We start from the raw sequence: 18,345 nt of genomic DNA, 5'->3' as shown, positions 1-18,345 counted from the left end.
CACCACTTGATTAAATCTTCCCAGGTTCGTCTGGCTGCCCTTTGATGTGCAAAAGCAGCTAACTCGCTCTGTTGAATTTGCTGCAAAGCAGGCGGAAGTACACAAACCAAATACACGCTGTGAAAAGCGTTATTGTTAAATTATGAGGAGATAATGCAATCAACACCTCGGCATGGAGAGATGCAGATTGGTACTGCTCATCTCAAAGGAGCTCCAAGAAGTTCATTTGAAACCTGACAATCAAAACTCTGTGGCCTTCACACATCCTGCACATCCTTCCAGCCCTTGAACCACTCCTTGATAGGCAATCACCAGAGAAAGGGCACAGCAGCTGGCACAAGCTGTGTTACAAGAACATTTACAAGCTACCCCAACCTGCAGCAAACAGAGCAGTCACTGCATTTCCATGACTACAGCAGTCACCAAACAGAATACCTGGTTTCACTGCGGGAGACCAAGTACAAATAAAGCAAGTTCTCCTATGTAAAAGTTGATATTCGGGGTATAAGATGGGGATAGTATTTTTTAGAAGGTTTATTATTGTGTACAGGTAGGGGTAAAAAAAAAAATGCACAAGACCTACTAGATGGTACAAGCCAGGAAAGCTCTGCAGGAGGGACAAACCGAGACTGCATCAGTGCAGAAGAAGCCGCATCTCTCCTAGCAACCAGGTACAGCAATGGGCACGAGTGCACGTAAGAAAGTAGCAGGCTGGTAAAAGATCTGGCTCAGCACTGGAAAAAGCAAGACAGGAATCACAAAACTGTTGCTTTGGAGTCCTAGCCTAAGCCACTAACCTGCAGGACATCTGGTGAAAAGTAATTGTGAATGCCTGATCAGCAGCACAACCAAGTTTTACAGGATAGAAGAAGAAAGGAAGGGCAGATCCAGAGGGAAATACGTATCTACCTTTCCTCTCCTTAAAGCTTGCTATTTATTGAAGAAGCACCAAAAGCTCCAGCGCACTTTAGAATACAAACGCTGACACTGAAATTCAGAGCCCTGAACCTCTTCCAACAGGGAAAATATACTGACCGCAGTCTGTTTGGAGGTCAAACAAAATCAATAGCCTTTCTCTCCAGTCTGTCTCTAAACTGAGCTTCTTTCAAAGACATCCAGAGAAAATGGATCATCTTTTGTTGGTGTGTGTGGTTTTGGGTTGGGCTTTTTTGTTTTGTTTTGTTTTTAAGTGGTGAAAGAGTCACAAGTATAAGAAAACTCTTTCCTCCCTCAACATACTGAAAGGATTGTATAGAGGTCAACACTGCCCATCAGTTTTACTACACAATGGATGAGTTATCCAATTCTTGGGGAGGAAACCAAGCTGGAAGCTGCTTAACACTTGGTAAGAGAGGAAAAAATAAATCAATGTATTTGCTTGATCAGGGTATGTTTAAAGCTGGTTGTCAATTAGTTCAACACAGTTTGCTGTTAAAGAGCACAACAATTTAGCCCCAGGAGCTGAAATTTGCTGTGTTTCCTCAGGTTCCTCCTGCTGAGAGACTGATATTGGTTTCAGCCAGGTCAGGCACTGAAGAGAAGGATTGAGGTTGAAAGTCACAACAGCAAAGCAGGGCTCAGTGAAAGGAAGCCAGGAGTGGATACAGCAGGACTGGGGACTCCAGTCTGGAGTCTGGGAAGCAATCTGGAGAGACAGACTCAGGCCAAGGGATTTCCTTCTCTGCCTTTCCTCCCCATTCAAAGTACACGGTAAACTGGTTTAATGTCCAGAAAGGAGCAAAAACAACAGGTATTGGTTACGGCACTGGTGCAAAGCATGCCCCTTCACTACACAGAGCACACCTGGTAACAAACTACAGGTTACACCCTTGGTGCAGAAAGGTATCGTCTTTATAAACACAAGTCACATCAAACTGAGGGAAAGGGCAGAAGCACTAGCATGGCAGTATGGAAAATTTTGCCTGCTTCTAATTTTAACAGGCTACAAATTCTTCAAAATCACAAGGAGGAAAGGGAGGGGCAGACCACTACAAGATGCTTCCTCAGGGTCCCACTGCCTCTGATGGAGAACCACTGTCTTCAAAGGAACTGGTCATTGACAACTTGATCGACCAGGTCTGTTCTGATAATCACTGTTGAAAGACACGCACCAAATCACAGAACAATTTAAGCTGGAAAGGATCTCTGGAGGTCACCTGGCTCAACCCTTGCCCACAGCAGGACCCTCAAGATTAGACCCACCATTCCTCAGCTGCTCCCCAGCTCCCCTGCAATAGGCTGCTCTCCCCGAGAACGCTGACATCCTCGTCTTAGATTAAAAATACCTCAGGGTGCATGGTTATTTTGTCAGAGATATGGCTGCAGATGAACAGGCCCATCTGCAGCTGACCTGGGCCCCAGCAGCAGTGAAACTGAGAACAGACCCCAACAGGAATCACCTGCCCGTGGCCATGCCCATGACTGCCCCCACGATGCCTGCAGCCAACGTACGTGGAACTGCGCTGATTCACATTTACTTGTTGGGCATCAGGAAGGTATTAACATCCACTCCAAACCACCAGCCACCATCCACACAGCTCCTACTGTCCCCAGTTTTTCACTCTGGAGGTTAAAGTTTCCTCTCCACTCCCCTACCACACATCTCCCCACCCACTCTGTGCCTCCACACTGCAGCTGGAGGACTGATGTCTGGTGCGCTCCCACACTGCTGATTTTGCTGCTGTCAGTACTTATTGTAGGTATATTAGAGCTACTACACGTCTCGGTAACTTCCCTTCTGCCTGCAGCATACACAGCATGCCAGCCCCACAGCTACACGGATCCTGACTCATGCACCATGCTGCGCACACATATGCTGAAGGAAGAAGGCTTTGTTCCACCAGCCGCTGTAAAGGGCACCTCATTTCTGAGCAAACATATTTAGCATCTCCTAATTAGGATCTTATTTTCATCTTATGCCCACACAGGTTTAATAGTTCCGGCACTAGAAAACCCTGGCAAAACCCAAAACAGGTTTCAGCACTGTTGACAGTCAAATGTTCACCCAAACTCATTACAACTGCAAGAACCACCAAGGTGACTGTCTAGAAACTAAAATGGAGTTTCTTTGCTATGCTTTGGAGCTCCCCTCCTCCAGTCCTTCCAGGTGGCCATACAGCTCTTATGTTTTCTTGTTAGCACCCCCAGATTAGTAGGTGTAAAGTCAATATCCTTTTGCCTATTTGCTCCTAACGAGTCACCAGTCAAAACTTTAACTTGGGAAAAAAAAAAAAAAAAAAAGAGTCAAGAATGCAGATGCAGAAGCAAATGAAATAAAGGTAAGAATTGCTGCTGATCAAGCGTCACACAAAGACAAGGGGCTAGGCTGGCCATGCAGCACCGTACTATTGTCACGGGCTAAAACCTAACAGCTTTGATTTGCCTCCCACTGGCTAAAATGGCTTGAAATGCAAGGTCTTAACAAAGGTGCAAGACACAAGAAGAACAGGAGGCACTGCTGGGCACTTAATCTCCTTTCAGTCTCACACAGTCGCTTTGGGAATGGCTCTGCTGAAGTCCGAGACCACAGGCAAGAAGAAACTCAGGGCTCAGTCATAACAGAGATCCAATACTGTGAGCCCCCCAGCTCCACACAACAAGCAGAAATTCTGTTTAGGATTTATACTAAAGTTACCTGTAGACAGATCCAAGCTTCTGGAACCAGGGACAACAAGACTGATACCAATGAGACAAGACCAGCTTTCAGCAGCTGAGTTCACCCACTCCTTTGACACATATAATTTCAAACAAGGAACCCCAAAATCTCCTAGAGTGGTAAACGGGGGGTTGTGGGAAGGATATCCCGAGCCACGGACACAGTGCAGACCTCATGACCATCCCTGGCCAAGCACTGGAAGCCATTTGGACATTGGCTTTCCACCTTTTAGACTTAACTGGTGTATATATGCCATCCAATTCTTAGCTCTCCCCTGCTGCTTCTCCACATCACAGGGTCTTCCTCTCTAGCAGTGGCTGCGGGTGATCTTCTCCTGCTGCTACAACTCCCTCTTCATATCTGGTTGCCTGTTTCCTCTCCTACTTATTCTTGGAAAAAGCACTTCAGAACAAAGGGTATAAACCAAACCATACCAGCCACTCCAGCTTGAAGCCTGGATCCCAAGTGTATTTCGCCTACCATATGCTCCAATGCCAACCAGAATATGTTTGAGCTTGCGTCACCGCCATCCAGGCACAACATCCACTGCTCCTCCATCGCACGAGCACAGTTCTTTGATGAGGAACAGAAGCAGCTGAGGATGAGGACTCCTCTCCACCACGCTACCTGGGGCCAGATCCTTCCAGCCAACACAGCTGCCATCCAGTTGTGATCTCTGGGAAGCTGCTTGTTGGAGAAGACCCAAAGCTCATTACTGTTACAAGAAGGCTGGGCCACAGCAGATGGCCGGGTTTTCTCTTACTGCTTTGGTTAGAAAGGCACCCTTTTTAGCAGCTGTGAATGCAAAGGAGCAGAAGGCCTTATAGGCAGTCATTTCAGCTCTCAGACACAAGGAAAATACATTTCAATACTACTGAGTGCATCTTCAAACTCAATCACTCCAGGTAGCATATGCAAAAGATAGGCATGTTTCTAAAGCAACTACAACATACATCAGGGACACAAAGCTCAGGAGACATTTAGAAGCTCTCAGCTTCTATGTCACCATAAAAGCCTGAATTGTCTCTTATGGGCATTCTGAAAATACTTAAAATTCATTAGGGACAAAAGCATGCACTATTTATTGCTGGCACGGCTCATTAAGGAAGATGCTCACACAGTGCAGCCACACATCCACCTCCCTCCAACCCCAATACTCCTCTCTTCAGTAAGAAAAAAGTATGACTTTTTTCTTTTAGTGGGCCTTCTCTTTCCCTTTACTTCCAGCTTGCCTTCCCCTTCTTGCGAGCGCTGAGGAGACCGCAGACGCTCTACACGTGTTCTCCTCTGCATCCGACTGGCAGGCAGTCTGGAAAATGCCAGTATTGGAACGGCCTGAATTCAGCGGTTTCTGAATGCTGATCGGACACTATTTCGTTCAAGCCACAGATAGTCACTTTTGGGGGGTATTTTCAGCTCCCTTTTTGGACTCTTCCAAATTCCAAGCGTCATGCATCAGCAATTTCTCATCTTCAGAGACTGATATTTTTCACCTTTCTGCTCAGCCTGAGGCTCTGTGCAGATTCAGAGGGGACAGGGCTCTTCTCTCCTCTTCCAGACGGCCACGCAATGCTACTGGCATCGTGAATGTTTGCTGTGCTCCACCTCGCGACTGCGGAAATTCCTATCTGGTTTTTTAAAAACTTGAGGTAAAATCTGAGCAATTAAAGTGCCTTAGTTTTTATAAAGCCTAACACCTTTCTTGAAGAAACCCAAACCTGAAAACAGCAATGCCCTCACAGCTCCTGAAAATACCAAAATAATTGGTTTTAACCAGACTGCTGATACATTCTCCATTACCACCATCTCGTTAGCATCTCTCCACTCATAACGCTGCTATCTTTTGGAAACCTACAAGGGTTTATCACAATTCCTGTGTTGAAGATGAGGGAGGAACAACCCAAGGATGTTGAGACAGAGGATGAAATTCATGCCATTTCCTCCCAGGTGAGGAGCAAAGGTCTTTATCCCATCACCTAACCTGGTCAGAACGCAGTGGTGGAGGTTCTCCAGCTGAGGAACACTGCTGCCACCACTGATACTAAGTCTCTGGCAAAGCAAGCTGCTGAATATCGGTCTGCCAACTGCACCCTAGTGACACACCATCTTATCTTCAAAAGCAGAACTGTGCTCTTCACGCTCCAAGTTTTCAATTTCCCATCCTCTCTTTAAATAGGCATGAAGGTTATCAACATTATTCCTTTCCCCCAAACGTTTCTTACAAAGGACAAATTTCAAAGGCCTCTTGACAACATGCATAGTCATCTACAGGGAAGCCAAAAATTACTAGAAGTCAATTTATTTTTATTTTTTACAAGGTTTTCCTCCTCCCTGCAAAGTAAAAGCAATTTAAAAAGCCCTTCAGAAACATTGCAGCAACTAGCCTATTCTCTGGGTACTCTTAATTGTGTCCCAATAACCAACTTGAATTCATGATTGTCTGGATGCTTAGATACTGGAAAACCTCAGAAACCACGATACAGTGCTTGATAACAGACATTAAAATAAAACAACTAAAATCAACTCAAGACGAGTTCTGTCAGCACTTTTGTGTGCAATCACTCATGGCCTAGAAACATTTAAAATTATGCAAACATCTTCTAGAACTTCATCTCCCAATAACAACATGACAGTCCCCATGTATAAATTTTGGGGAGAAGTCATTTTTGCATGAATATGCCTAGTGCCTATTTAGAATTACTAAAAAGAAAGGGAAACCCCAACTTTGTTTTTGTGTTATTTCATCACAGAGAAGAGCATTTAGCAAAGCAGCTGCTCAAGCTTCATGGGAAAAAACGTAATCACAGCAAGGCAGGAACAGATAATATCATATTGACCTGTCTTCAGGGTCTGGCATTCACATTTTCATAAAGTGCCTAGGAAGATAAATCACTATACTAATAATATTTGTATTGATTATCTAAACTGAAGCAGCAATCGACTCCATTGTCTCACTTCCTCTTAAATTGCTCACAGATGGGATCCTATTTCCTATTCTGCATTTCTAATGGGAACACTTAAATCACAGTATAGAATTATATACACAAACTGTTAACAAAAACTCTTTTACGACTTGCATGAAAATAAAGATTTTTCATTTTGTAGCTCACTTTCCACTCTGCACAGAAATTAAAAATGACAAATTATCAGCAGACCTTTATATTTTCTTCATTATTTCTGGGCACCTAATATTTACTATCAGACAGGCCTAGGTTTTCCAAACACCAAGCAGTGATTACAGGGGCTTTAAGTTCAGAGCTAAAAGATGACCTTCTTCCCTGAAAGTAAAGGCTCCTTAAGACAACTCAAGGCCCAAAATTTGGGAAATTAAAGATCGCTTTAGTGTCAGAGGAAAAACAAACAGCAGCTTCTGCTGTAAGGGCTACTACAGGTACTTACACCAGACAGAGACTGTAGAGGCAGCTGAACTTCAGGTGTGAAACAGGCTACAGTGGGAGCTTGAGGTAGCAGCTATCAAAAAAAAAAGTTTAAGAAACCAGCAAAAACATACATTGTTTGAAACAGGCTTGTCACAAATCAAAAAGCAAAAGGTTTCTTCTTTTTCTTTTTTTTTCCCCCCCAAAAAAAAACTTTTCATCTTGCCTAAGCAGAGCTTTCTGGCACGGGCACAGAATAGAGCAGAAAAAGAAGTCTGAAACGTACAGATGGTTCGTATAAGATGATTACAACATATTCGCATGGCTGCTGAACCTTTCAGAGTCAACTCTAAGGTGACGGCAACCGAGCCTCCTCGCCGCACAGGGAAGCCTGGGAGGTCCAGCTCCAGCCCCACTGTTCGTGGCTCAACAAAGCCGCAAGTCGGCTGCAATGCTTCAATTCATCCCGCCGCCCCTCGCTCCCCGCGTCCCCGCGCCTGCTTTCAAAGGAGAACTTTGCCGCTGGCTGACTGCACCACCCAGATGAGAAGGGGAGACATTTTAAGGAAAAAAAAAAAAAAAAAAGCAATCAGGGGATGTTGGGCAAGAGGAAAAAAAAAAAACGAGACACAACACAGCAGCTGGACAGCGAAGGCTTCTCAGGCTTAGGCCAATCACCAGGACCCATATGACTGTACAGCTGCCATGGTGAATGATCATCGCTTACACTGAGGTCAGCTCTGCCCCCGGGCTAAGTAAGTGAAAATAAATGGTTTAGAAGATAAAAGGTCTTTTAAAAAAATTATTTGTCTTGTTGTCATGTCAAAACTGTAATGGGAAGAGACTGGAGGCAGCAATACGTAGTTTAAATAGGAAACAGCCATCCTGATGTTTCAGCTGAATAAATTACAAGGCAAATCACAGTGCATTCAGGCTATCTGGCTCATCTACACTGGGCCAGACAGGCCCTTTTCCACATACCTGGTTCCTGGGAAGAAAAGCAGGTTTCTGGATGCCGAGCTTGTGGAAATACAGCTATTAACCAGCCTCAGCCACTACTTGGGCTACATCTCCCATCTTCCTTGCAGGTTAATTCTGTGCCTTCCAACCACTAGTCTAGTTTTGCTTCCTGATCTTCCCAGGGGAATCAAAATTGATTTTAACTATTGTAGGAAGGGAAAGGGTTAATCAGTTTTCCCAAGGCAGCTTGCTGTTAAGGTGCCAGAAATACTGAGGGGAAAGAATGACTTGCTAAAGATGGGACAATGGCACTGGTATTTTGCATTTGTTTCCAGGCTTTGAGATAGAACAAATGGGAGTCATTAGTGAAATGAGTTTAGGGAGTTCTAAATTAGCTGTCGGGCTGCCAAACCCGAAGAAGTGCTATGTCAGCTCATTAATTCTGGAGAGCTCAGGATTACCCAAACCTAGGAAGGAATCCTGCAAAATTTCGAGTCAATTAAAGGAGGCTATTTTGCTATAATAATATTTTCCGCACATATAACACCTCCTCATGGAACGGAGCCCACTTCTACCACAAATGAAATCTCTGGCGGGATGGAGTGTGGCTGATGTCTAGACAGCTGTAATGCGCTCTCCGTGGGCTTGTCCACTGGCATCTCTGGGAAGCTGCAGCAGAACAGCCGGCAGGACTGCCAGCTGCAGGGCACATCACCCAGCCTGGGGTGGCCCCAGGGCGGAGGCACCCATCTCCCCGAGCTCTGTGCTTCTCCTGCACACATGAGGATGCTGGTTCCAGCCTTCAGAGCTTGAGACCTGCCCACCCAAAAAATAAAGTACAGGGTGCAGTGATGTGTACGCCACCTGCAATACATGAAGGTTCATCATGCACGCACAATGCTTTTGCTTCCCTTCTTGGTCCACCTGATGCCAGACGTGCTGACACTTTAGCAGACACGTGCCTTGTCCAGTTCCGTGGACTTCCCGTGCATTTTGTTGAGTCCTGAGCTAAAAGTCCCTGTGCTCAGAGGGAGCCCTTGAGAGCGTATCAGTGGCTTGGGGTCAGCCAAAAGCACCAGTAGCTGACGGGATGCCGAGGATGAGATAGACCGTACCTGTGTGCCGTGCCATTTGTGTGGGGCATCTTCAGACAAAGCCTCCCATAAATGAGAAATGAGAAGATTTTATTTATTTATTTTTAACTGGAATAGACCAGGTCAGAGGACAAAATAGCAGTGGGTGATAACCTGTAGCACACTAGCTAATAACCTATATACACCGTGCCCTCACCTTAAGGATAGCCAAGTATTTGCCATAAATAAAAGTTAACTCAAAGGAAAGGGTGAGCACAAACACCCCTCACATCCCCCTCACGTCTGTCACTTCACATTGCCCCTCAGGACAACAGCAGACACTTTAAAACAAAAATTACATGGCTGTGAAATACAAATGAGGCAAAAAATGCCTTCACCCAACCAAGAGAGCTCTGTCTCACCAACTGCACCGGATACAAAGATAGTGAACAAACAGGATAGAATGTCTTCTGCCTTTTGTGAAATGAAAATAAATGAAAGGATCTAAGGTTTCAGGTCACTGATCCCTCTCTTCCCTATCTGTACCATTTATCGGAGGTAGAATATAAAGGTTCCAGGTCCTTTTCTTTTTTTTGTCAGCACTTTAATGGTTGTTTTTTCTCCTTCCCCCTTTCATTTTCTGAATGAAAGGACCACTTAGGAACCTGTAAAGTAATAATAAGCTTATAACAGGAATATTGTTTTTCTGGGCCAGTGCAAACTTTTCTGAATAGGTTGAGGAGATTAAAGTAAAAATGCAATCTGTAAATAGATCAGTCCTTTAATTAGTTTATAGTCTGTTAAGAGATAATATTTTGCTCACATAGATCCGTCTGTTATCTAAAGATCTCAGAGCACTTTAGGAACATCAATTAAGCCTTAAAAGAAAACAACCTTGGGAGATAGGTAAGTGTATTTAGATTAATTAGTGTAGCTGTGAGCAGCAGGCATTATTATTAGATTTAATTTAGTCCAATAATTGACTTATCTGTTAATGGATTCTAATTCATCTGAGAAGGGATCAAATCCATCTGATTAAAAGGATTACATCGACTCAATTAATTCTATTAACTGACTTAATTTGCCATTTAATAATTCCACACATGGGGCCAGATCTTGGCCCTGAACAATGCACAAGCCAAACACCACATACCAGAATTATTATGCCAGTAAAACTATGCATTACAGAGTTGCATTTTTCCTTGCACATGGGACGTGCAGGCCCAGATAAAACATTCAGGGGGGCTTCCTCCCGCTGGACTTCTCCTGGCCCTGCAGAATGCTCTCTCGCTGAGCCACAACTGCTCAGTCATTTTGCTGTACTTGTGATGGCTGCCTGGAAACGAGCAATTCACTGCCTGAGATTTGTCACTTCCCCTCTTTTCTGGGCATTCTCTTCAACCAAGAGGTGAGAAGTTTTACAGAAGTCAATAAAACCTTGCAATAAAACTAACCAACTCTCCCTCCTTCAAAGGCAAAATAACCCTCACACGCCAGCCATTTGGAAGCTCTGTATGTGCAAAAAAATAAAAGGCATCTCTTCACTTGGACACACTGTTCTTTAACCAGTTGTGAATATATGGGAGGAGAAAGGTGCTAAAATGTTATTAGCTCCCCATCCTTAAACCTGGCTAGTGCTTATTGCTCACAATGAGCGCTATGGACCATAGCCATGCTCCCTCGGCAGTACTTCCCACAATAAGTCCGAGTCTGCACTGCCCTTGTTTAATATTACCTTCTATTAATTGGGCTAAGTTCTTGGAAGGACACAGCATCACTTTGAAAAGCCAAGAAAACAGCATCTTGCCCCCAGAAGAGAGACTCTTAACACGCTCCATCCCCTAACCTCTGGTGAGTCTCCTGCTCACAGCCTGGACCCTGCAGCAGTGAGACTTGGAGCTGGAAGCGTGCTCAGTAACACTTGCATCTCACAGCTTTCCAGTTTGGCACTTTTCTGCATTGCCTGTGCTTGTGCCCAAGCGGATACAACTGTCCCCCACGACTGCAGAGCTGGAGCCCAGCACAGGCATTTCAAGATAGCCCTGCCTGGGTTTGTAACGCGGCTCAGGAAGGAGTAGGCAGGAGAACTCAGGGCTGGAGCCAGCTCACGTTCCACCTCCACAGGCACCTTTTCCCACATCTGTTGCTTTTTCTCAGATGTTGGCTCCTGCTCGTCCTCTCAAAGCCTTCCCCAGGCTGACACTTAGTCTCTGTAATCCTTCCAACATCAATTCACATCACCTCCACCATGATCTCGCCTTTCCGTGGGGACAGGGTTAAGACAGGGGAAAAGCTGCGGGAGACTGCATCGCCTGCAAGGGCAGCGCAGCCAAGAAAAGGAGTGGGAACTGGGCACTCCCAAATGTTAAGCCTAGCTCTGACTCACTGTGCCAACTTAAAGGCAGGAAAGGAAGAAAGAAGAGAAAAAGGGCAGTAGGAAAAACAGCCATCTGCTGCTTAAGAGGAAAGGTGTCCTCCTACAGAGGCTGTTCTGACCAGCAACACAGATTTGGATCAAAAGTTCGCAACTGTTCAGATCCCCAGACCTGGTTTAAGCCTCTCTCTGGTCTTGATCAAAGGTTACTCCATAATAATGCCTCTGGGGGAGGGGTTCCCAGCACATAATGAATCCTGTGTCACTGCCTTTGTATCCAGTTTTGGCTGTAACACAGATGGTTCTCACTTCAGTAACTCCGACATCTCTCCCCCCTTCATTATCACAGCTAGGAGCTCTGCATGGTCACATCCTGGACCTCCATGCCCCACCTCACTGTCTCCCCGATTATCATGCTCTAAGTGTTCCTGTGCCAAGCAAGATGATGAACAGATTTCCATAACCTTTCAGCATGGCTAGAAATGGGGAGGCTCTGCAGCTTGACACATCAAGGAGTTTTATTAGTAGGAGAGGGGGAGGGAGCAGGCAGGGGTGTTAGCAAATGGCCTCAGTGGTCAGTCAGCACACATTGGGTTTTTAGACGGACGCCAGCAACCAGGAGCAGAGAGGATTTGCTGGCAAGCAGCAATGTGCATGCCACGGAGCTCCTCAGACTGGAAATGTAAGGCTCTACAATTGTGCAGCTTCTCCACTGGTCACGAGCACTCCCCTGTGCTAGGATTTGTTGTTCAGACATGATTGCATATGTATGAAGGGGACAAGATGGGCTTTGACACATAAATTAGCACTTGTCAGCTGCTCACGGGCACACTTCCCTACTGCACCCCACTGTAAATGCTGCCTTCTTTCACAGAGAAGCAAACTGCATCACGTTACCTGACATTCACCACAGGCAGGAGCGCTTCCTGGGAAGCTAGCAGCTAGCACGCAGCAACTAGTTTACATATCAGACCTTAAGAAAATGAATGTAATAAAATGACACAATAATTAGCAGCCGAGTGGCACTTTGCACTCCTGTTTCCTCTGAAAATTTTGGAATGACAAAGGACAAGGTTGAAGATCCCTCAGGGCAGGGCTTTTCCTGAGACTGGGTGAGTTTGCAGAACAGCTTTGGGGGCTCATTTCACAGCAGTCAGGTACTTTCTAGCTGACACCGCCAGTGGCACAGCTCTGCACATGTTGGCGGGCAGTAGCTGCCCCGCTGACAGGCACGGACCGTACGTCATCCTGTCCAAAGTTCCCTGAGGGAATAACAATTCCCGTATTTTGACCTGCCCTTCATCGTACCCCATTTCCACCTCACCAGCACTGCACATGAAGTCAACCTCACATGACATGTGCATGCCGGCCAACACATACGGACACATCTGCAGTGACACATACGGACTGTATGTCCGTAAGAGAAAAAGGACCATTTCTCAAAACAGCCTTGAAACCCTTCCAACAACAGTTATTCAGGCCTAAAACAACTACAGCAAAATATCTCTGCCAAAGCCATCTCCAAATGTACCAGCATTAGAGTTTTTTTTTTTTCATAGTAAACTCTCCTGAAGGCATTTCTATCACAATGCTTATGTGCAAATAAGACAAAAATAGTTGAACATACGGCTAGCCTGTACAAGTTAGTTGCATTTCTGCAGAATCTACATGCACCAAGATTCAACTTAAGCACTCAAAGCTCAGAAGTCTGCTTAATTTCAGCTCAAAACAAATACACACACCCAGAAAGATGAGAGGATGCTTCACTCATGCAATGGGATTCATCCCAACTCAAGCCCAGGTCATAACCACAGCTCCCAAGCTACTAAGCCCAGGGCCTGAGTTCATCAGGAAAAAAACATTCCAAGTCGCCAACCTCAGTATCATTTATGAATTACACTGGGCAAACTGTAAGCTCATCTGATAGGCAGAGGAAGAATTTTGTCTTCAAGCACCATCACACACTCATAAACTGTGGCATTATGGTACTGTGGGAACTGCCCGCAGCTGGGAGCTGAGCTGACAGCCTGCTCTAGCACTGCAAATTCCATGTTCTTAATCTGAAAAGTTTTGTTTTGTTTTTTCCCTGTGATCCTCTGCATTTTATTGCTCTTCTCATTTTTCTCCCATGAGGTTCTCAGGCCTACACAGTGAATTAATGCTTTTGAACTGGAGTCTGGGGGATCCCAATAAATATTCTTACCATATTTATCTCCATCTTCTCCTTTGGCACTGATCCTCCTGCCCAGCACTTGGATGTGTTTCCCACTTGTCCTGCTGTAGAGCTGATAGAGCCGGAGCTGCTTCCTGCTCACATCGTCCCTTGCTCGCGTTTGGTTCTCCACGTGTATCCGAAAATCTACATTCTCCTCGGCAACAAACATCTGAAAGTGGGAGAGAGGGCGGGGGAGAAAGAGAACAGAATAAACTATGAAATAAAATAAGCATATTGGATAGAAAGATTACACATCAACCTGCCAAAGGGTACATGGCGCAAGACGACTTAGATTTGGCTGGCCTTCACTTGACAGTCGAGGCTGTGGTATCAAGCACTCAAAATGTAATTCTATCCAGAGCTGGCTCTAGACAGTAAACCAAACCTGGATTTTTACAATCAAACTGTGGGGGGTTTTCTGAGTAAAAACTTCTGCTTGGTCTTGCTTGGATTTAATCCTGGTCAGCCTCACTGACCATAAATTAGGCTTGCTTTTGCATATGCATAGACTCTACCAAGTTACACAGACATGTATGGGAGAAAGGTGACTGACAATTCCATTTCAGAAAATTTGTGCTTCACCTTCAGCAGCTGCGTGGATTAATGGCAGGGAAGAAGTCAAGGTAAAAACCTATTTACGCTGACGTTAGTAGACTGGATTCTAGCTACACACAGGCATAAAATCTAGTATGATAAAAGTGCCATTTGTTTGTGGGCCCTCTTCAGCATAAGTTTGTTGCCAGCTTTGCTTTAGTGAAGCCTGATCACTGCTGAAGGTCAGTTGCTGCATCTTTGTCCACTCCAAGTCAGGGAGAGATCATTTGGACCAGCAAGAGCACAACTGACACGTCCAGCAGAGAGGTCATTACCAGCGGGGTTCTGGGCAATTGAGACTCTTCCTGTGTTTTTTCTGGCCAATAGATTAAATTAACCTTAGTTAACTACAGCCTTAAAATGTTACAAGGAACTTTCTCAGCCACATCTGCCCTTCTCTGGAGATATAGTTTCAAATCTCAACTTGCAGTTCCCAAGAAACACTGAAACAGGATTCCTGCTTTTGCTTTAGACTCATCCCAGCTTGCCCAAGGTCAGAGGACCAGGCAACCAAGATGCTCTCAAGAAGGCCCTCCTGACTGGGAGGTTCAGCAACACACACCCAAAAGCACTTCACACTCAAGCAATACAAAAGACCAGAAATCACTCCACATCTGTCCTGAAAGCTTTGCACCACCGTGACCATGCTGCCATACAAATCCAAAAAAGAGACAATATTTTGGTGACAGACTCCCTTCACAGTATAATTCATTCAGAAACCAAAAGCAGCAAAATATTATTGAGCAGCACACAAGAACACTACCACACAACAGGCAATTTTTAATTTGGCCATGACAAATAATGTTCAAAGCTTACTCATTGTTGATGAGTTCTAATGTTATGTACCACTTGCACGTAAGAGATGAAATCCACAAAAAGTAAGAATCACGTGGGAATTTAATGTTACCTAGGTTTGGGGCTGGCAAAGGAGTGACACTTGTTCCTAGCAGGACTTACTACTTCTAACACATTCCAGCTACAGCATGCTTGTCCTTCTAGCCTGGAAGCAACAATGTTCTGATATATTAGCGGGTAGATGGAGCTGGCAATGCAAATGAAAAGGGGTGAATAAATCCTTGTACAGGTCCATTCTGGGCTAAAACACATAAGAGCAAGTGGTCAAAGCACAGAAAATAGTCCCTCTTAAGCCTCCTACATCTGTCATCTCATACCAGCAAGTACTTTGAAGCCAAATAGTCAAATACTCCCTAAAAGCCAAAACCTCAAAAGAACTTTTTAGCTTTTCCAATTATCAAGTAGACACACAGATCAGCAGCAGGAGGAAAACTTCAGGCTGGCAGTGCTGCTTAGCACCAGACCTTCACTAAGCAACCCAAACAAAAACATTATATTCAACACGGTGGCAACAACGAGGTTCACAGGGATGTTACAGGATTGCCTTTGCTGCCCTTATTAAATGCTGGGATTATGCTTTTTGAATCCCAAATCCTAGGAGAGAAACCTGCTTAACTCTCTTATTTTACTGTCAGAAGTCAAAAGGAGACTGCAGGAGCTGAACACACAAGGCTGCAGAGAGAAGATTCAAGGTGATGCTGTGTCTAAACAGACATTCAGCAGGATGACAGAAGTGATGGGCAGGAATCAAACAATTAATAGTAGCAACATTTTCTGCTCCCAGAAAACAGCACAGCAAGAAGCAAGAGCATGCCTAGCCCTTGCACCTGCTAAAAGGACATGGAATGAGGCTAGCAGAGCTCTCAGCCTTTGCTTGAGCCAAGTTCTGCTCACTTTCCTCTCTAGAGTCACCAGAGCTACCTCTAAGTAAAGCAAGCAGGATTTGGCTTTTAACATGAATAATATTAATTTATTCTTTTTCTTCCTACATTTCTTCTTGCTTTCTTTTCAAATAATATTGTTACAAAGGATGCTGACCTACTAAAAATAGAGATGTTCAAATAATGTCGACGGTCTGCCTCGTACCCACAAAAGCAAGGCTATTTGCAGTTAACATTCTGGGTTTGCCATTCTAAGATTTAAAACAGATTTTAAATCAAGATGACGTCGCTACATTGCTTTCACCACATGTTAATGAATTTCACGTTTTTTCTAGGAAAAAAACAACAGGTGGGATTTGAAGTAGGGGGAAGGGAAGGTTGTTTTGCTTTCTTGGAAACTTCAAATAGAAAAGGTGATCTATTTTGCAAAACGGGTTTTAATTGTCTCTTTGCACTGAAACACCTTTGGGATGGACCAGCATCCTCACACTTTTCCTTTGCTGTGTCTGGTCTCCCCATCCATACCTAAAGGGCTTAGGAATAAAAGCTGTTCCTACAAATTCACGGGGATGAAACCCTGGGGCCTGCTCAGGACAAGGCCCAGGACCAGCCTCAAAGGTCCTGATCCTCCCTGACCCATGTCACCAGTCTGACCAAGTCCCCAAATTTAACAGGTCTTTCAGTGAAAGACAGATTTTAACTTGCCAAAGCAACCTTCTTAAGAGGTTTCTCACTAGAAGAGATGAGCTGCGCTCACCTGGAGTTCAAGCACTTGCACCACAAAGGCCCAAGCCTGTAGCCAAAGTGCACACATGGCCTCTGGACCATCCATGGAGCCACCTTGTGCTGCAAACATCTCCAAACATGTTTGTCACAGCTTTCCTGCATGGTACAGTACAACAACCAGATAATAAAGCAGTTCATCCCAGCACAAGAAGGGTAAGCTTTTATGCAGCAGGATGAAGTCCACTCTTTCTCCCCAGAACAGGGCTCCCCCTGAGCTGGCCACGCAGTTTAACTCCAGCACCCAGCAGCGGCCTGAAGCAGGGCCAGCTGGCCAGGCAGGGATCAGCTGGGGACACCGGGCCCACCAGCAGGGCCGCCCAGGCCTGCATCACTCTGCCTCTCTAGTAACAGGCCTAGCTATAAAGCAGGGGAAGAAATCCTGAAAAAGGAAGGTTCTGCAAGTTCTCTCCTTGTGGCTGACCTGTCCCCCGGGTCAAGAAGCCCTGATGCAGAGAAGCAGTGAATCACTGGGATTTAGCTGTGTGCTTAAAGATAAGCACATGCTTAATCACTTTGTTGAAACAGGATGCTCTGCTGGAGCATAGCCAAAGCGAATTAGCTGTGCCAGCCTGGGCTGCATTTGGGCCACAGCAAAGAGTATCAATATTCTAAAATAAAATTTCATGCAGTGTTGATTTCATGAGATAAAACCTATTTGATCATTGCTGCAATCCATTCTCACAGTATCCCTGCCCTAAAGAGTATGCTCCCTCAAGCAGCTAACTTTACTGAGATAAGAAGGTCCATTTATATATAACATAAGAGTGGTTCTCCTTCATAAATCTCAAAAAAAAATTAGTAACATATGCCTTTTCCAGTAACTGATCGCCAGCACTCACTCAAGAAAGTCACCTAAAACCAAGTCCATTCACCCCCAAATATATTTTTGTAACAATCACAACCACACAAAAATGAATAATGTCTTCAAATCCTAGCCGCACTTTAAAACTTTAGGGCTTTAAGTTGTATTCACCAAAGCAAAATGAAATCTTTTTTTAAAAAACCATTAATGTGTTATTACTGCATATAAAACATTATACACAAAATGACCACTTCTGCCTTTTAATCTGATCATCCACACAAACCACCTTGTAACTGCAGATACTGCAAAAAGCATATAACCCAACTCCCTGGAAATTAACATTGCCTTTCCATTCGCTTCAACAAACCATAGATGAGGCCCTGGGCCAAGCACCTGCATATGAGCCGTCTGGGGGCACCCAGCAGTGTTACATGCCAGCAGGAAAGTAAATTTGCAACACCAGATCTGAACTGCTGAAATACCCTTACTGCCTACAGTAGCAAACCTACAGATCCAAAGTTCAGCACAACAGGTCCCCAGAATTAACGCTGATTGCATCTTCTAGCTCCAGACCAGGGACATGACTTACGTTCTCTTGGAACAGAAAAGGATTTCTTACATTACTTTATCTCCTCCAGCATTTTGTTGCTATTTGGCATTGTATTGTTGTCTGTTTTGCAAATCTATTCAACTGGTATGGATCTTCACTGCCTATGAAGGACAACTTCAGCATCCCCGAATAGCAGGTGTCATTTAGCTCCATCTGCAAAATC

At 44.8% G+C, this 18,345-nt stretch overlaps 1 protein-coding gene across 1 annotated transcript in view; it reads right to left on the bottom strand.

Moving 5' to 3' along the window:
* The window catches only part of FGF18 (fibroblast growth factor 18), a 44,325-nt gene extending 30,499 nt beyond the window's left edge, over positions 1-13,826 (bottom strand). Inside the window, exon 1 of the mRNA XM_035338922.1 lies at positions 13,643-13,826. Within this exon, the coding sequence (XP_035194813.1) occupies positions 13,643-13,823 (181 nt within the window). The 5' untranslated portion in view covers positions 13,824-13,826. The remainder of the gene's footprint in view (positions 1-13,642) is intronic.
* Between the last annotated feature and the right edge of the window lie 4,519 nt (positions 13,827-18,345).

Source organism: Oxyura jamaicensis, chromosome 13, assembly GCF_011077185.1.
Source record: "Oxyura jamaicensis isolate SHBP4307 breed ruddy duck chromosome 13, BPBGC_Ojam_1.0, whole genome shotgun sequence".
Lineage (NCBI taxonomy): Eukaryota > Metazoa > Chordata > Aves > Anseriformes > Anatidae > Oxyura > Oxyura jamaicensis.
Note: the sequence above shows the minus strand (reverse complement) of the source record. Positions and strands in the feature narration are given on the sequence as shown.